Here is a 20,552-nt window from a genome sequence, read left to right on the forward strand (position 1 = left end):
AAGGGCTTGCCGATCATGACCACAGTAACAAAACAAAAGTAATGCAAAGATGCAAACAAACTAGCGGAGAAGAGAAACAGGCATTGCCAAAATCAGCCGACGCCTGTGACACAATGGACAACAACAGCGGCCACGCGAAGAATCAGCGAGAAGAAAAAGAAGCCCAAAAGGAAGAGCCAACAAAACATTGCCTGCCGCAGCAGCATCTCGTCGCGTGTCGTCCTTTGTCACGCGCTGAAGCGAGCCGCTGGGGCCGCATCGCCCGTTCCTGGTTCGCGCCGGTGGAAGCGACCTTCATCTACGACTCGCTCCCGGTTGCTGCCCGCTAGCCGCGGCGACTCTTGACGACGACTGTGCAGTCGTGACTGCGTCCCTCCCCGCGCCATGCAGTCGGCTACCCAGCAGGTAACTCTTGCAGGAAGGCAGGCAGGAAGGTAGCGAGCGTCTGCCTGCCGCCGCAGCTGTTTCGGCATTACCTGCCGAGCGCGAACGAGGCTGGGTATTTGATGGTTTGGTTTGGTTTGTGGGGTTTAACGCCCCAAAGCAACTCAGGCTATGAGAGACGCGCTGGGTATTTGAGTGTTCTGTCCTGGTGCTGTTACCTCTATGCGATGCCTGTGCGCAGGAACCTTCAGTGGGTGCTGAAGCACTCAGACCGGAGCGCTGTTGTCGCACTTGTTCCTCTCATGAACACAGCGGCTGTAACGGGTGATTATGACGACAATATCCCAACACGGTTCGGAAGAAATACATAGGCGATTTGCGGCACCTGAAGATCGCGCGCACTCACTTAGCGAAGAAGCTCTTAAAGAAGTCTATTTTTAGAAGTCGAAGCCTGGGGGAGGCAAAGTCAGGCTTGTATAGATCCGGCGTTTAATTACTTTGTGGGAACGTCACAAGAACCTGTAACGCTGGCGATCTAGAACAGAACATGGCTGCATCTGAAGGCGTAGGTTCGCTGAGGGTCAGTCGTAGCAGCGAGTGAAGAAGTATAGCGATAAACGACGTTGTCTTACGATGTAGAAACGTGGCAACAGGTTTGACTACGCTCTGACTGTTTCCCTACTTACATAAGCCTCTTGCACTGCCCAGGGGGCGCCGCAGAAGCGCTGCTAAAAAGCATGCTCTATGCGTCTGCGTCCGAGTGCCTGAAATCGGCATGAACCGCAGCTTTCAATTGTATTACGACACTGGGTGCAACGAAATAAGACAAAGAAAATGCTTTGATGGTGGTGGTGGTAAAATTTATTTGAAATAAAAATGAAAATAAAAGGGATCACAAACAAACAAAATAGAGTTCCTCACTTGTTGGCTCCTACTTGTCCTCGAACCCACGGGCCTCATGCTTCACGGCTCTATCTACCAGCCATTTTTGGCTAGCCGGTTGAGCGCGCTGCCAGTCGATAGCCAGAGAGTGTCGTGCGAAGTAAATCTCCGTGAAAGTTTTACATACAGCTAAGAACGTGCACGTGAATATAAGAATAGGCAACAGGGATAAGCAGCGTAAATAACCACACTGAGGCGAAAAGTGTTTCGATAGGCACCTTGAGCCAGCCATGCATGGGCCGCACATGGATTGCGTTAACTGCATGCATGCCCTTGAACTTTTATCTTGGTCCTACGCTGCTTTTTGTTTTTTACGCCCCGTTTAACTGACAAGTCACGCTAATAAGTCTTAAAAATATAGAATCTACTATCTGGAAAGTCACACAGAAAGCTGTAGCTGAGTCTGAAGCAGTGTTATAAATACGCAGCAGGAGTTTCGGTATTCGTCGTTATAGGTATAGATATCAGTGAAAAGGCGTTAACCGCATAAACTGCTAGACTGTATCGCCTTAATTGTGCGCTTTCAAGCCTCGAGGCAGCGATGTTGCCTGTTGGAGAAGTGCAATAGTGGCTTTGTATATTTAGAACGAATTGACATCTCAAGCATATGCTATGAATCATTGTCGAAATGCTATTTTTGGCAGGTTAGTAATTATAACAGTACTCCAAACATCATCTATTGCTGTTTCTCCGTGAAAGTGAATTGCTGCTTTCAGTGAGGCAACAAACATTTTAAGCGAACTCTAGTTCATTGTGCTCATCTTTAGTTACTTGGCGCGCAGTTATTACTTGCGCAGCTGTTGGAAACAGTATCATAACGCAGAGTTTCTTTTGCAGTCACAAATTAATACACGCACATGGTTCCCTGTATCTGTAATTTCATCTTTTGGCTCTACGGAATAACAAGCATAGCAAGAATGCCATTTTTCTCGAGCCAATGCATTGCATTGCCCGTATTATTCACAACGTATTCGGGTTTCGTGCGGCGATGAAAGACAGCGGTAAAGTTGAACACTGAAAATTTGAATTTTTCGGGGCACCCTACGACGATGACGATGTTTAGAGACATGGCGAAATCGATGTCGCATGCTCTGAACATTTCGCTGGAAGCATGCGCATCGCTTCCTTGTTTAATGCTAGGATACTGCCTACTCACAACGATGTCTGTGAGGCATGAGCCTTCTCAAAAAAGTGCGAGTTGACGTAGAAAGCCTGCAGAATATGCAGTGCAGCATAGGCAGAGCCGGCGTTGTACTACCAAGTCAGTTTTTTTTTTTTCCTGCAGGGAGACGGCGCTGTTATGCATTCCAAACTCCAGCGCAATGGTCATATAATGATTAATCTTCTGCGGATGTTGCACGACGATGTTGGAAAAGAGCCTATCGCAGCTATTCCTCGCACATGCACAGGAACATGAAATACAGTGTGCAAATAAACATACCGTTAAATAATTCTTGTGGTAGAGCGAACATTTTCTGAGGCACTGTTAGTGGCGTCATAGATGTGGTTAACTGGGACATGCTTGATATTGCTCCACACGAATGTATGTCCAACTGCCAGCGTAGAAAATTGTTGAAAAACGACGAAGCTAGATTTCCCAGTTTTAAGAAACTTCCCCCAACTTCCCCTCTTATCGAAAATGCATTTCATCGCTCATCTTTGCTAGACGCCGTGAGACACTTGAAAAATGAAAAGTAGAATAGCACCATCTGAATCCATGACTAAAAACCTTACAGGCTCATTTAGTATTCAAGGAAATAAAGTTTAGGCATTAGGTTTGGTTTGGTTTTGTATTTAACTTCTCAAAGAGAGACGCTGTAGATGATGACTCTGTAATTTTCGATCACCTGGGGTTCTTTAACGTACGCTGACATCGCACAGCACGCGGGAGCCTTGCTTTTTGCTGCCTGCAAAAAGCCTCCACTGCAGCCGGGATTCTATCCTGCATCCTTTGGCACAGCTAGTCGAGCGCCCTAACTACAGCGCTGCCTCGGTGCTGCCAAGCATTAAGTTAATGATACCCGTGTAATTATGTTGGACAAATACACTTTTCCTGTTTTCTAAATAGCTTTCTTCGCATGTAATAGGGAAAATTCATTTTCCCCTTTCGTTGAGGAATCACGAAGTCATTCATGTGTTTGTGCAATTAGGCTGTTTACTTTTGTATCGGAGAGGCCTGTACAAGTAGTATATAGCTCACACAACAAAAAAGAAACGCATTTATTATCTGACGCGATAAGGTCACATCTGCATCTCCTATTCGCCCAGCAGTCAGACACTTTCGGCTGACTTTGTAGCTATATCCGGGCTTGCAGTATAACACCATCGGCAATGTGGTAACCCGCCGCTAGTTTTCACTACGCAAAAAAATGAGGTTCTTAATTTTTATAAGCAGAAAACTGCTGCCCCCCCCCTCCCCCCCCCCCCCCCCCCCCCCTTCTTCAATGTACAGAACATGCCGATTTCCGTATATCTTTAAACGTTTGCCCGCACGTGCTTTGCTCGCATACACAGACGCCATGCAATGACCTGATGCCCTTAGTGCGGCGCCCCGTTGCCACGTAGCATGTCCGTCGTGCATGCGACCTCATCGTAAGCGTCGCCTCTTAAGGCTTGCCCTCCACGCTGAGGTTTCGGAGGACTGCGCCGAGGGCATGGATGACCTAGCTCAAGAGCCTCGCATCTGCATGATGCTTTGTCCGCGCCAAGAAAAGGGTGCCGAATCCGTTGGACAAACGCCGCTTTCTTTTGTGGCTCGACGCACAAAGGGAAGCCCTATTTGCGGGTCGGCTGCGCCTTCGTGATGAGTCCTCTTTCGAACGGCATTGTCGTCGTTCTCGCCTGGTGTACCTACATAAAGAAATCCCGGAGAGATGTTTGCAGGAGGGTCGCGATATAAAGCACATCGTAGAGGTCACCGAAGTGCGTAGACAGTTCTTCGTTTCTTTTTTTTTTTTTGTTTTGTCTCCCGCGACAGTCGCTTTTGATGCTATATGAATGGATAGCCTTTTATAATCTTGCAGTGTTTCTTGAAGACTAGTTAGAATTCACATCATCTTGGGCGTCACTCGATGGGAATTTCGGATAGGTGGCATACAATGGCGATGGGCGTCACCAAGGATTAGTAGCCACGTTACAGTCGAGAGCTGGATGCTTGGGCACGTCGGTGTCTCACGACAAACGAGTAGCGCAAATCATGCAAGATGCGAACAAATCCGCGACACTATAGCGGTAACTTCTGACTAATCTGTTAGCGAGTCAGAAGTTAATGCCCATTGCCGTACGTTTCTTTTGATTACCCCTTGTGTCGTTAGCGTTAAACGTATTTCTGGAATCGTAACGTTGTCTGTTCTGCGCTGCCATATCTAATGCGGCTGAAAAGAGACAACCTCCATGAAGTTACCTTAAAATATATCGGACTGCATATTTCTCCAAAGGCGTAGCGTTTCCTCTTTTTCAGGCGAAGCATGTCGCATTGTCGGCGTATCACTGCATGTCGTCTTCATTTACGCCCCCCCCCCCCCCCCCGCGTGCCACGATGCTTTTGGAACATACTGGAACCACCGGACGGCTTTCATGAAATGTTGTACATAAACTGGGAACGTTTCCATAGAGCCGAGGTTCTTAAGCCATTCCCTACTGCCTGATTCGGCATCAGAAATGAATCCAAACATTAGCCTTTTTGTTGAAACGTTATCCAGAGGGTTGACGCTCCCTCCTTGAATCTTGTTATTTTTTTTTTGTCTTATACAAATGCCATATTTCCGCATTCTCTCACCGCACATGGCACTAGTTTCAGATGAACACATATGCACCCTCTTTGTAAAAAATGTGCAGGCTAAGAAGTTTGCTTTTAAGGCTTGTAATCGAGCTGTTACAAGCACTCATGAAATACCGAACTTATATAGACAAGGATAATGGCCGGATTTCCTCACACCTCCAAGTTTATAAAACGTTGGACCTGAGCTGCAAGTCGCGTTACAGAGAGCTTACGAGCAAGATCCATTCGCTGTATATTTTGGAAAGGCTTTAAACAGGGTATCTCGAGTTATGCCAGCGTTTTGTTGAGCGTGAGGACATCATCGTGTGGGATAACTCACGGGCGAACTCGTCATTTGTGAAGAAATTCGTTTTCGGTCACAAATGTTAAGAGATGCCGCATAAGAACGAAGGTTTTCAACTTTTACGTCGTATAAGTGGTATGCTCGTGCAGTTTGCATGAAGTCCTTGCTAAGTTACTAGGGTTTTGTGATGAGTCGGAAGAAAACATGCTTCAGCGTTCCAGCACAATAGAGAAGAAACAGCACAGAGCGCCATATGGGACTAATTTAATTGGTGTCCGCTTCGACATGCATCTTATGTTTTCCTCTTACGATTTTTTATGCACGCGGAAAATCATTCATTTTCAAACAGGCCTCAATAAAATAACTTGTAAGTGGTGCTTTGTGCTTAGTATCTTCTCTCCGCAGTGTATGTTGCCACGGCGAAGAAGGCTTAAATGCCGGCTTTCCGGCAGACCTTGCGACGTCATCTACGACTCAGTTTCGTCAAGTTGTCGAAACAATGATTGCCAGTATTGAGGTGCGTTAGGTGTGAGATTAAAGCGCCAGCTCTCCTATTAACTACTACTGTTTTCAGCACACATAAAATATTCGTACAATACAAATTATTCTGCACCTGTCCACATATCTACTGGGTACACCATATACCGCTTTCCACGTCTACTGTTGGGTAATACTCAAGGCGAAGGGCCATAACTCTTGCTTTCGCCCAATGTGGCGAGGTAATCGCAATACCTGATATGTGGCCTTAATCAGTTTTACGGTTTTCACGGCACATTTCAGCATCTTCAGAAGCGCACAGCTCTTACTTCTTGTGCTTGGGCTGAGCATACAAGAAATATTTCATTTCACAAGTTTCAAAATTGATTTTTCTAAATTGTTATTTTATAACTTCAAGATATGATATCAAGCATTGAAGCAAGTAAATGTTTTAGGGACGATTTAAATAAAAAAAGGAAAGCTTTTAAGGAACTCCCCCGTCATATTTTGATAGTTATGCTTGAGTGGAACGAGCGAGAAGGTCAGCCTGATCAGCAGCTGAACTAGTCTTCTATGTAATCGCGTGATGCGTTTCTCTCATGCTGAAAGGAAGTGTTTTCTTTCCGCCTTTCCAGGTCAAACTTGCGATAATTAACCGCTAAAGTCGGATTAGTACTGTTTATTAACTTAACTGCCTTCTTTTCCACACTGCGCAGGGATCGCCGCTGCAATCCTTGAGGGTTGCCCAGAGATACGTAAAGGTCGGTGCCATAGTGTACTTCGTCATCGTTCCCGTTGTTTGCAGCGTTGCCATTTCGCACGTCTGGGCTGTAAGCAACACGGACGTCTACTTCTTCCTGCCGTACATAAGGTAAGAGAACAATCGTGCCTTTTTTTTTTTAAACCATGCGACTTGTTGCAATTGCTCACTGTATACTTAACAGCAAAGTGATAAATGAGCAGGATGTTTCTTTTATGACGTTTATGACATTAGAAATCTAGCTTTACCTCCTAAACCATGAATTCTGGATTTGCACCCGGAGATGAAGTTCATGCAATCAAAAGATGGAAAGCCTTACGTTACCTCGACAGTCAGCTTTCGCAGAAGTTTTTAGAGTCTGTGATTGTTCCAAGTTCCGGTCGAGATTTACGACCCCCTTAGCGAACAAATGGCGTCGTTGTACAAAGGGCAAGTCATTAATGTCTTCTTTTCCTGGAAGTCCAGCAGCTCCTATAGGGTAACCGGCGTTGCCGCATTCGCATCGAACATGATGCAACCTCTAACCGAGCACTCCGGGAATGTAGTGGTCGAGCGGCCGCAGCGAATGCATGCACATGCTCGGCTCGAGCAAGAGGGCGGAATAGCGAACCATATCCAAAGACGAAAAAGGAAAAGCCCATCATTCGATTCATTCCACAGCTGTCCGTCGTTATAACGCACGTACACGCGGAATACCGGCACCTGCACACATATGCACACTCACATACACGTCAGAGGCACGGGCGCACAGAAGGCTTCAGTTGCTAGCGTATTCCTGCCATATACTTCTGCATGCGTACGTGTGCGTGCGTGCATGTGCGTGCGTGCGTGCGTGCGTGCATGTGTGTGCGTGTGTGCATGCGTGTGTGTGTGTGTGTGTGAGAGAGAGAGTGTGTGTGTGTGTGTGAGTGTGTGTGTGTGCAACCGTTAAAGCGACGCACAAAGACTGTCGTTGCTCGCATGTTACAATCATGCGTATGTGTGCAAAGCAGGCTGCATGGCTGTACAGACAGACGCAGTGGTAATACCCTGGCAACCGCAGCCATGGAACATGGGCATGTTCATGAGCAGTGTCCGCTTAACGACCACCCTGTCACCCAACATTTCGCTCGCCGCAAAAAGCCTCACTTAGTGGCAGGTTGGGATGAAGGAGGAGATGGTGACAGCGTTGAGGCACGCATGCAGGGGATCGTAAAATCTCATCCTTGCAAGGCCAGCATTGCGTCACGTATGCGAGCGAGAGCACGCCCGCTCAGGAAGGGCTTTCTCCAAGGCCAGTCGCGTTCCATTGCGTCAACGCGCGGAGTCTTCGCGATGCAGCGGAGGCGAATGGATATGCACGTGCCTCTCAAATGAGGAGGGGAGCTCAATGCGCGAGCTTCTCTGGCGCTGTGCTTTGCTACTGAGATGGAATTCTGATGCTTCGATTTCTCGTAGAGTGCCGCTCTTATATGCACGACGTTTTCCGAGGGCGCAGGTTTTTTTTTGCTGCCCAGACGGTGATTGCGGGAATTATAAATGCCGCTGGAGGGAATGAACAAAAATGGCAGCCATTCCTCTCTGTTACTGCGTGCGGTTGAGTGAGATGGGAACGCGTTTGAGCCTTAAAAGCTCCATATCTTAGAAAATCCGGCTTCGGTGTTGTAAACGAAAAATCACGCTCAGGGCTCTGGCAGGCGGTAGCTGGGAGCTCAAATGGGCAGACACGGTTTTGTTGTGGTATTGTGGGACATTACGTTACCACATTAAGTGTCCATGCTAGCATGAGCTGCCATCATGGTCTCCTCTCTCTCGGTCCAAGCTCTAGCTTCATGCCCTAAAAGACCAAGTTCAAGCGTCTAACCAAGTGCTTTGTTTACTGAGATAGATATCTCTGTCGTCATGGTTACAAATTAAACCATTGCTTGCATGCCTAGGTGGTAGTTCTCGACAGCTAATATGGTTATTTGTGGCTAGTCAGAGAAGAGATTACAGTCAAAAAGTTATCTAACTCAATACTGTCACGCTCTGTGTGAACCTATGTCTAAGTATTTGCGAATGACCGAAGTGGAATATTTTTCGTGGCTGTGATACGCCTGTGGAACTTTTCCTTGCGGCAGATTGCGCCTTGAAGCAAAATAGGGTGCCCATCTTGAGTCTCACAACAACGTCCGATGGCAATGTTCATACAACCTAACCAATCAGATAAATTTGGAGTTCATATTTAAACTGTGCTTGCAGAAATGTATGTGTCAGTACATGCGCAGAGATCCTGCTCTTTTTCTCTATGTGCATATGCAGCGACTCCGGAGGTGATCCACCCCAGAGCGCAGTATTTGGACTTGGTTTGACCATTGGGTCGATTGCAGGTACGCTTCACAACACCTGCGATTAGCAATGTTCCAAGTAACTGTATACATGGGTTGAACAAATGATGACCACGGAAGAATGATAACTATCATGATTGTGCTGTTTTTATGGAATCATGATTTATGATGGTGAATATATATGACACTACTGCTCTAGTATTCGAATGCTTATGAACAGTGGCCATTTTTATTTATTAATGTGATAATTTTAACTCAATGGTCCCGTTTTCTAGGCTGTCGCAACGGCCAGTGGCTGTACGTGATCCAAGTGGTGCTTCTCAATTTGCGAAACGCTATCACACGTGCAAAACTCACTGCATGCGTTCACCAGATGTAACTAACAGCGTGTTCGAGCTTCATGACGTCGATATTCGCAGCAAATTGTTACGGGCAGTCTGTTATTTTGAACAGTTACATCATATAGCGTGCATGTCTAATAATAGGACAGCAAAGGTTAGCGAGTCTGTCATGATATATCCCATCAAAATGTAATATCAACGTTATATCACTTATGAAAAGAAGCCTTGAAGGTATACTTCTAGACACATTTCAGCAACGAAATGCGCTCATACGGGTGCTTTCTTTTTGTAAGTATTGTTATTCGACAGCTGCTATCGAGAAGCAGAACATGCACACTATAAGACATATTTGTTTTTCTGATGCTTTCTCCTTTTACTACCGATAATTGCCTTCATTCGTAACGTACAGCCCGCTTTTTATTTTATCACTGGTCACTTTTCTGCCTACAGGCATTGTCACCTTTGCCCTGAGGTACATCACCGTTATGGACATCTCCAAAGCAAGGAACATGCCACAATACGTCTACCTACTCAACTACTTTAACTTCCTGGCCGGCATTGGCATTTTCTTCGGACTACTCCTTGTCGCCATGAACCCGACGGGGCACTTGCGGAGGGACGGCACATGGGTACGAATGAAATGCCATATTTCTGAAGCAAAAGTACAAAACAAAAATTGTTAGACAGCGCCATCGTATTTTGAGTGGAACAAAGCATTATTGAAAGTAAATTATTTATCGTAGATAACAGCTAATTGCACATTTCGCTTAGGACAATACCACCATACATCCGCGTTTATGCATTCTTCGTTCACCACAGGCAATAGAGTTAAAAAAAAAGAAAAAGCCTTATGGTGCAAAAGAAAAATATAAAAGACATAGCACCAGATTCCTCTTTCATCTATGTTAATACGTAGTAAGATTGAAGCGAACAGTAGCCCGCACATGTCTTTATTGCCTGTGTCACTGTGGACTTCAGAGCGTGGACACGGATAAGGAACTGCAACATCATGTACTCGGCACTAGTACTTCAGTGTGATGTTAGAGAAACGGCTCTGTCGTATCTGAGAAAGCCCTTACCGCACAACGCATCGCATTTGTGATCATGTCCTAAAATGATAATTGGAAACAATGCACCCTATCCGCAGCTGAACCCTATCTTCTACCCGCACGTGTTCGGTGCATCGATTCTGTTCGTGTCCGGACTGAGCTACATGTTGGCCGACTCGCTGCTCACCCTCTGCCTGCTCGACCAATACCACAACCACTTCGTGTTCAAGGCCCGGTTGACGATATTTCTTTTAGATGCGGTCGCCTGTGCAGTCAGTATCCTTTGACGGCCAGTGTAACAGGAACAACAATGGCCCACATGGCTCTCAATTTTAATTTCTAATGCGATTCTTTGCGGTATTGACGCTGCGTTTTCTTTCCATTTCTTTTTTTTTTTTTTTTTTTTTTTTTTTTTTTTTTTTTTTTTTTTTGTCCGAGAACTGAAGTTCGAGCGACTTTAGACAGATGCAGATATATTACGCTCGTTTCACCTATCGCTGTGGGAATTCGGAGGCGTTGTGAACGGGAAATCACGAGCTTGCTTCTGACAGGTTGTACTTGGCAGATGAAATATCCATGCACTGATTGGTAGGTGGTTTGTGTCACGTCACGATACCTTCTGACATTGTGCAGATGGCATAAACTGCGAAATCGGCCAGGTCCTTAGAGATGGGTGGGTGATGTGGAAATCGAACCCTTCAGAATGCTTCGACTCTGCGTCAGGCACGCTACCTCTTGTAGGCCACTGATGTACACGTTATAGCTTAGCTTTGAATATATGTCGGGTGGTCTTTAACATAATGCGATAGCTTATGACTTTATGCTGATGAGTGTGTGGCGTAATTGAGGCCAAAATTAAGAGACTAGTAGTTAAGCGAGCTGCTAGGTACAGATAAGCGAACTACGATCCCCATTTGAGCCACAGACGGTAGCCATTAACGCAATGACTTGATGCCCTGATAAGCTCAGTTCCAACGTCCACGACGTTTTGTACGTATCTGGGGTGCATTAATTGAGTGAGCTAATTTGACTCACCATTAAGCCTAATTTTGGTTCGTTCCTTTTTCCGCGAGCAGCCACAGTCTGACTTTATAGTCTAGATCAGGGACTCGCGCGGCGGGCAAACAAATACAATAGACGAGGTCACTGGTAGTTGCATTTTTTTTTTATGCGAATGCTACAGACGTTTGCCATGTCAGATAGAATGCGAAATGAGAACTTTTCTACAGCACTCATTCTCTCCTACCTGGGTGGCATGTACTAACTCCGTAACGAGGCGTTTACTGGGCGAAAACAAATGATTTCTCTGGCTTGCTTCATCTCGAGAGAGCTTCGCGACACCATGAGCCCGGGTCTGTTCAGCCATGTTCATGTGTGCGATGGAGGACTGCTGTGCTGCCTCTAACGCACTTACCTTCAGTATGGGCGCCTATTCAAGGGGCTTCCACATATATTTAAATCAGTATCTATAGAAAAGCCAATAGCGCATTTTTTTTTTCATAATGAAGGTCAATTAATGGCGAGCCCTTTCATGGTATTCCGAATACAACTAGAACATCCGTCATCGGGTTTCAGAATATCGCGAGAAATTTCCAGCTACAGTGGGGCCGTAGCGAAGCAGAGTGCAAATCGGAAAAGGAAACGTATATGCATAATGATAGAGGGAGCGCTGTGTTCTTGCTTTTTTTTTTTTTTTTTTTTTTTGCTTCGCGCAAATACTCCTGCGAAACAACTGTTTACTACCGAGGTTAAGAGTGCCTTTCTTTTTTTTTTTATGTTCCATGCGTTGTGTGTGCATGGCTTTGGACTGGTGCAAACGTATGACGTTGCAAGCATGACGGTAGGCTCCGATAGCCATCAGAGCGTTGGTTTCAATGCTGCTCTATAAATTAATTCCATATCCAGAATCCAGTCTTGGTAAATTCTCCTAACTTTTGGAATGTCACTATTGCTTTTTCGAGTTCTTGGTCAATTCACTCTCGCAATATCGATCGATCGGCTAAACCTAGTGCATAGCGCAGCTGCTAGAACGACTGTCGGAACAGGCTATAGTCCCGAGTTCGAATCCCGCGTCAGGACGAATTTTTTTTTTCGGCAGATAATTTACTGGAAATGATGTGCAGCCTTTCTTTGCAGTCGTGTGGCTGCACTTGGCTGCATGTTGACAAGTAATCGCTATTTATAGCTGAATTGTCTAACACCAGGACTCCGTATTAATATTTCCTAATTAATGATTACGAGTGATTTCCTGGGCATGATAGGCCGCTTGCCTCAAATGTGTGCTTTTTCCGGGTTGATCCGCACAATATGCAACGAATATCAACAGTTTAAAACGCAGGTTCTGAGGCACTTTAGGTAACTGCCGATGATTGGCAGGGGTTGTTTCGCATTAATCAGAACAGTCTACCAGCTAGTGATGCTCACGACAATAGGAATTGTAGGCGTGTCCTTTCTTTCGCAGTGCTTTCTCCTCTCCGTTTTCTCGCGACAGAGGTACGCTTTACAGTCAACGCTGCCACGGTGCTGTTAAAAATCCGGAAGGCTGTACTTAAGCAAGGTTTTTATTTACGCTATACTGTCTAAACACCTGAAAGCGTTGCCATATGAGGGTTTCGTAGAAAAACTACTGAACAAATATGTTAGTCTCCAAGTGCCGAAAGAGTGCCTTTTTTGTTACTCTGTTTTATTCCTGTCACCATATATTATTCAGTATCTAACCAATAACGCAGCCATAAGAGCGCGCATTATAAACTTACGCGATGTGTTTAACTTGACGCAACTACCTTCAGCCGCTGTTAAATACCCGAAAGATTTTCTAACCATGAAGCCGCATCCCAGCAGCCCCAGAGAAGTGAGTACCTCTGTACGCATATTCTGATCAGCTCTACAATGTGACGTGTGTGCAAGATGTCATCATTTAGGCTGAATACTCGGAAAAACAAATTTACTGCCGGGATAGCATCACTGCGTCCTGCTTTCTTAGGAGACATTGATCCGATTAACGCGGTACCTTACGTTTATTTGGTCTTACAACTTCTCTGACGTTGTTAGTTGTCAACATTGATAAGCAATATCGCCGTTGCTGCAATTGGCATTAGCCGATACTCATATGACACGGTGAGAACAAATGAAAATTACTTTTTACGTTTGAAAATGAAAATCATCGAGCCGTTTCCCAATCACTTCGATTAATGGACGGTTAAGGCTTCGGCTTCAAGGAGGGGCAGCTCATTGCGCAAGCAGGGAGTACATTCGGCGAATTCAATCCATGCGGTATAGTTGCTGGTGCAGCTCATGGTCCCAAACTGCGTGCCCTAGACCGTATTCCTTGGAATTTTTAGATGTGTACAGCTACGACCGCCCTTTCTGCGCTCTCGCGGTACCGGCGTATACGCGAAGTCGCTGCGAAGCGTCCGAGGACGAACTTCGACTCACGTGCGCTCGTTGGCGGCAAAGGCGTTAGTTGTGCCGCTCTTGACACGTTTACCGGCACCGTCGACATGCTGTCGGGGGTCGAAGATGGCGCCGAGGATGTGGCAGGCAGGGAGACTCAGATAGCACGTGGCAGACCAAAGACGAGAGACATACTTCCTTCGCTTCGTACCGACCTACTGTGCAGGGCATTGCGCGACCGCATCCTTGTGCGATACAAGAGGAGGGACGAGGGTAACCAGGCAGAAGAGCTTGCAAGATATCGTATTTACTGCTGTGTGAACAAATGTGCTATCATGGTAACCTAGAGAGTTTTCTGGATGTCAGGCGCTTGCTCGTGGGCTTGTTTTAGACACGCACAGGGAGCAGATAGGCAGTTTCCACATAACTGGAGCCGTCTTAAGATCGCCTTGTCTTTGTCGGAATACCTCTATAAGGAGGTCACATTTTACGAATGAATAATAAGATGCGCGTGGTCTGCGCCACTTATTGACTATAATCATCATCAACCGGACTATACCCAATGCAGGGCGAAGGCTTCTCACATTTTACTCTAGTTAACCAAGTCATATGCATATAGCTGCACTCACCTGACCCCTGCAAACTTCTTAACCTCATCCGCCTTCCTAATTTTCTTCCGCCCACTGCTAGGCTTTCCGTCCCTTGGAATCCAATTTGTTACCCTAGGCGACCATCGGTTATTCTCTCTTCGCTCTTCGCTCTTTTTCTAGCATGGTATGCCCTTGGTCCTTCAACAAATCTCTAGTTACGGGATCCTTCCCAGCTATTAACCTTGTCCTTTTCACAGCGGAAGAAAATGTATTTGATGCGCAGAAATCAAGTACTCCTAGTATAGTCTCTCCATTGAAACCAGACGTGCACAGGGTTGAAATGATGCCAACTTCTGTGTCAGCTTCATTAAATATGTTCTTAACACGGTTAATCAAGGTTCAATCAGAGGTTGTCTCGAAGAGGACATGCTGAACACGCTGTACCCATCCAAAGTCTGCACTTCTAGCTCCAAAGTGTGCAGTAGAATTATTTTCCTCACATACAATCTAGGCGGTGTAAATGCTGGCAGTGCTTCACAGAAAAAAGATTTTTTCCGCGCTATCGATAGCGTGCTGGAATATATTATATATACTAAAGGAAATCAGGTTACACTGAATTTTACTCAGTTAAAATTGTAAAAGTAAAAAACAATTACAGGGTTCCCCTTAGCTTCGCGTAAAAGCTTAATGGCGAAATCTTTTCTTTCTTGTTCTCTTCTTCCTCTATACCCCTTCTCTTCTTCCTCTATCTTGCGTGTTTGTGCACCCGTTAAAATTTCATTACTTTCTTTTCTTTGGCTTCGTCGTCACAATCTATTGCGACGTCCTTACAAGAGAAATTATGCTGATGACCGAACCTACTGTGATGTCTAGTTGACTCATCTGGCGGAATCTCGCAGAATCTCGCTGACACATCTCGCGTACACATCTCGTAGACGCGAGATATTCACCATTAGCCTAGAAGGATTTCACGTTAAAACACTCTTGCACGTATTTGGTAGAACGTCTTTCCCGAATAATCAATGAAATAAGTTGAGACGTGTTGCAACAGGCTCTTCTTGCCTGGTGAAGTTGCACAATGGCAGGCTGGCGTTACTTAGTAGAGCGAATTGGCGGGCTAGTTGGTTTTGCATGGCGAAGGAACAGCGCAAGGGACGGAGCACAGTGACAGTGAGTGAGTTTGTGCTTCCTCGTGTCACTGTATCCCGTCCCTTGCGCTGTTCCTCCATCATGGCTTCCCTTTCTTGACCCCTGCGCATGAGCGCCGTTTCAGTCTGTCCCCTCTGGTACAGCGCTGCGCTATTACGTTTAGGATACAGATTTGGGAGCCGACATTCAGTTTGTTACTTTGGTTTTCGGGTGTTGGGATGAGTCCACTTAGATCGTTCTCCAAAACAAAGCTTACCGCTATATATTCTTGCTCCAGCGGGCCCCATTCCACGCTGCGAAGCTGGAACCTCCATTTAAGCTTTAAAAGTTAAAATAAGTGAGGAGGAAGTTCATATCCCTGTCTTGTTTAACAGGATAATGAGGTGAAATTGATATTCTCTACCATTTGTTCTTTTTTTGCCTCTCAAGCCTGCAGCTTATCTTCAGCCTAGCCACTAAAGTGTTTTACCAGATCCATAGCTGATCAGTAACTCCCGCCTGCCTGTTCTGGAGTCATAGCCCCTAATACCGCGGCTAAGGGAGAACCAGACACGCACTATCCTGGCATGAATGCAGCTGCGAGAATAGCCTTTTTTTCCTGGTGGCAGGCTTGGCTAGAAATTCAGAGCCTAAAAACAGCGAGAATCTATACTGTGCTTTTTTTTTTCACCTTTCAACGCTGGACTCAAAGACGTGCTTCCTGTAATGTGTGCTTTAATTCTCCTCAACTGTAACCCTATCGTTATGACGAATTATCTATCCACTGCGAGCAAACACAGGCGCGTAATTTCTTGCCGCTAGTGCTCGCAGAATGACGCAAATTAACACACTAAGCAGTTTTAGACCTTGAATTAACGCGGAGATCAACAGAGAACGCCTAACATGTCAATTATCTTCTCATAAGATGTGGTTCTTCCAGCAGCCCTTCGGTTATTGAGGTGATCTGAACTTGCTAAAACCCCAACTGCGTCCTGCCCATTCCGCAGTATCCCGAAGGCACACTCATCTCCATCATCGCCGAGTGGATGATGCTGGCCACATTCATGGGATACTTCTACACCATGAAATCTGAGCTGGACGCGATGGTCGTGGTCATCGGCATCCAGAAGCGCCGCTCGTCACTCGTCGCAGATGAAGTGGAGGTAGCCTCGCAGCCCCCACTGTTTGCATCGGCAAACGACCCGACACCACAAATAATCCTCCAGCAGCCATCCGCCCTCCATCCGCAGCGAGATGTAACAAATGCTATGGTCGCTGGAAAGGATGTTAAGGAATCTCTTCCTCTCCTCCCAAACGCACGCCCTGCACAGCCGGTGTTAATTGTAGGTTCCTCCAGACTACTCCCAGAACCTTCGTCGCAGAAGGCGATGGACCATGAAGGTGGTGGTGGGCCCCCAGGTGCCATTTCTGCGAAAACGTCTCGGTTAGAGCCAGAGCAAACCCAAAGTACCATCACAGAGAGAAAGACAGACAGCAGGTACTCACCCAGTCTTGCAACTAGTTCCACCAATACCACTGGAACCACGACCACCCTTACCAGAACCAAGTCTGGGAGGAGCAGCGGCTTGAGACGCGCAGTATCGTCCTCTGGAGCTTCGCCGTCTTTCAAGAGAGGTTCTCCCGGGCGGTATGTGCGGCCGACCAGTGGGTCCACGCAAGACAGGCCGATGCAGTCTGAGCTGACCCTATTGAAGCAGGCTGGAGAAAGGCCCATGCGCGCTTCGAGTCGCACCGCGAGCGGCCGCTCTACGCCTCAAGGGCGGCTGATCTCGTCGTCTCATTCGCAGGTCAGCGCAAAGTAAACAGCGGTCGCCATTATGACTCTCGCGCGATGCTTCAATCCACCATCCCTGATACAGTTAATGTGCATGGCGGCAGTGTTGTACCAACAATAATGTGTGAACGTGAAAATTTGCGGAGTGCGATAAAAAATATTCATGTCTGCGATAAATATATCCTTCCTTTTGATCGTATAATATGCCAGCCGACCGACAAGCATGTGGAAACAACGGTATGTGGAAATGTTAACGTACGGTCGAATAACGTGCGCGAGGGTGTTGTCTTCAATAAATCACTGATCTACCTGCGGCAACCGTTTTTTTTTTTCCCCACACTTCGCCGCTGGCGTGAATGTGAAGCCCCAAGCCGGATAGGTATACCTCTACTGTCAAGTAAACTGCGAGAATTTTCCGCATGCTGCGCACTCCACGCCATATTTATCGTTGCCTATGGCGATCAATTCACTACGGAATGTGCGAGAGACATGTACAGTGTTTCGAATAGTAAATCAATCATCTCTTCAGATGCTATGTAGCACGTTATTTAATGATGAGAAAGACCACCTTCTAGTAGTCGAAGCAAATAACTGATAATGCGCAGCATTTTAAAAGGTTATTTAAACATGCAGGCATGTTGCCGAGCCGTCCTTTCGCAGCCTATCTTTGTAAGCTGCAAGCTCAAAAAATCACTCTTTTTGCAGTTTTGTTGCGCCACTATGAAGGTGTGCAATTTTACGCTCTGTATTTTAACTAATAGAGAGTAAGGGAGGGCCTGTATTGTGCTTTAGCAATACCTTATCAGAGCTTGTATAGGACGCAGCTTATTGTGTATTGTTTACGGCAGAAAGCGAAACAATATTGTGCGATGCTTATTTTAAAAGAAAACATGCGTCAGACTTCATCGACCCTTGTGGCGAAATTCGTAAGAAACAATAGGGAGGGGGGGTCATGGTTCGATATGAGCGAAGTGAATATTATGCCGATATATAATATTTACTGACCATAGTTGCATTTGTTATGTGCGCCTCGCGTTCCTTTATTATTGATTACATGAGCTCCGTATAGCCCGTGGCATACATAATATTCAGTTCGTCAAAAGCAGCTTATCAGTCAATTCTTGTTTAACGCGTAGAAAGCATTTGCACGGTGAACAACTGCGAGCCAAAATAATGTTTAGTGTGTAAAAACTGATAGCAAGACAAACGTCACCTAACGGTGGAAAGGAGCGCTAAAGAAGCGTGACATGTATATTGAACCTTTTCCGTTAAAAAATCATTGATCACTGCTTTATTCAAATTGGCTTCCAGGAGGATGTAATTTTGCACATCTCTGAGTTTGTCATTGGTTTGCACAGGAAGTAAGCGGACCGGTACTGAGACAAACAAGTATAGCACGGTGGTTCTGTTTTCTTTTTCTGATATTCTGGGTGTTCTCGAATAGGAAATCAGTGCAGTAATCTAGGTCTCAAATATCTTGGGTTCGGATCCTACGTGCTCCATATGGTTGTTGACGCTAAGGGAACAGCAGTTTACGGTAGTTAGTTACGAATTGAGAGTGATATAGGAGAATACACTGGCTTGATAAAGGTATAGTGATGGACCTCTAAATTAAAACGCCTGAATAAAAAGATTGGGATGGAGCGGACTTACCATTTACTCTTAGATCTTTCATTGCAGCTTACAAGTATCACTTAGGAGGAAAATATACAAAGCTGCATCTAACCGGTACTCAGATATAGAGCAGGTACGTGAAGGCTAACGAAAAGGGTTCAACGTAAACTGAGGACTACGCAGAGAGAACGGAAAATGACTGGTAACTTAAAGAAACAAGCATGCAGAGTGGGTCAGAGAAATAGCTCGAGTTAATAACATTGTAGTCGAAATCAATATTTTGACTCGAGTTAATAACATTGTAGTCGAAATCAATATTTTGACATGAGTAGGGAATTTAAAGCGAATGTAAACTAACCGATGGTCGCTACTGTTAACACACGGGATTCCAAGGGAAGGTAAGCGTACCAGGCAGAACGTTAGATGGGCGTATTCGATTAGCATGTTTTAGCAGAGTAAGTGAATGCTGCTGCTATAAGATGGGGTTGATTGAAGGAATAGGGGAGAGGCCTTTGTCTTGGATTGGGTGTATAGTCAGGCTCACGATTATGGAACGAGGGCAGTATTAGTACTCGTATGTCAAGCAGCCCGGGAACAGAACCGGGAACATAGCATGTCAAACTAGTGGCATGTGCCAGAGAGCTGGACATGTGGAGTGGGGAGCGATAAGCTTTAGGATACAAGGAGCATGCGACAAAGACATTAGTAAATAGGCTCAGAAGTGAAATGAATGGGCGCTAGCAAACTATGTGATATGTCTTGTCCCTTTGGCCGTGCTGGCTGCCGCTGGTGGCGTTCAGGTCACTGGCGTTTCTTGAAATGGTTCGTATTCTTGTCTGGATTTCATGACTGAAAAAAAAAAAAAAAGTTGCAAAAATGGCAGGCCGAACTGTTAAATGGGAGTTTTCATGGCACTGGGCATATACGCCTTGCTAACAGAAAATAAAAATGCAAAAATTAAGAATAATGAATATGACTAGAACATAGGACGGACAGATAGATATCCAAGTTGTAGTGCCGGGTTAACAGGAGAGACGTCCGCACCACTAAAGCATGTCACATCAAGGAGAATTAGTTTACACGTAGAGGTGTCCGGAATAAAACTGACGCACTCGCTTGTATGCGTTCTCACCTCAAAATTTTGCAATTGTATCAAGACATAGCACGTGATTTACAATGTGACTTGTGCAATTCCTCTGCTCCCTCTACTTTGGTGGTTGCAGGCACATGCCCTAAGCTAGGCGACTAAACGTCCTGGTTTGCCACGCCTCCGTTTGTTATATAGTTTGCACACTCAAGCCGGGAGTAAGCACGATCTGCTGTTATATACGTATCACTCGTTACGCAGTGGTGTGATCGAACATACAGCTGGCTTTGAATACACGAGGTAGACCGGTGCTTAATCTAACGCCCTAAAATGTACTTTTCAAGCATTGCAGTCCTTCTAGAAGGCGTCTTCAGCTTGTGGAGAGATGTAATTGCATCCCAAGTATAAATCGAAGGATAATAGGCGTTTTCATGTCATGAATTACGCCACTGCCATCTACACCTCGATGGCCACCTCCTTATTCGTGCTCCGATTATGCTCATGTTGCTGGTCGCCAGGACATTCTAAAAACTCCAAAATCAAGTGAATTACGTTGCTGAAATTCTGCAACAAAAGCAGGTATCAGATAAGAAACCAGGAAAGCGTTATGCCGAGCAAACCA

At 45.7% G+C, this 20,552-nt stretch overlaps 1 protein-coding gene across 1 annotated transcript; it reads left to right on the forward strand.

Moving 5' to 3' along the window:
* Positions 1 to 5,889: 5,889 nt before the first annotated feature.
* Positions 5,890 to 20,084, forward strand: LOC146191870 (DNA damage-regulated autophagy modulator protein 2-like). Its single transcript, XM_084600385.1, has 7 exons — positions 5,890 to 5,907; positions 6,584 to 6,738; positions 8,908 to 8,975; positions 9,725 to 9,903; positions 10,422 to 10,595; positions 16,442 to 16,597; positions 20,067 to 20,084. Exons 1-7 carry the CDS (start codon positions 5,890 to 5,892, stop codon positions 20,082 to 20,084), a joined length of 768 nt encoding a protein of 255 aa, XP_084456511.1.
* Positions 20,085 to 20,552: the final 468 nt, after the last annotated feature.

This window comes from Amblyomma maculatum, chromosome 4 (genome assembly GCF_055883805.1).
Source record: "Amblyomma maculatum isolate TAMU_Amacu chromosome 4, ASM5588380v1, whole genome shotgun sequence".
In the NCBI taxonomy this organism is placed as follows: Eukaryota; Metazoa; Arthropoda; class Arachnida; order Ixodida; family Ixodidae; genus Amblyomma; species Amblyomma maculatum.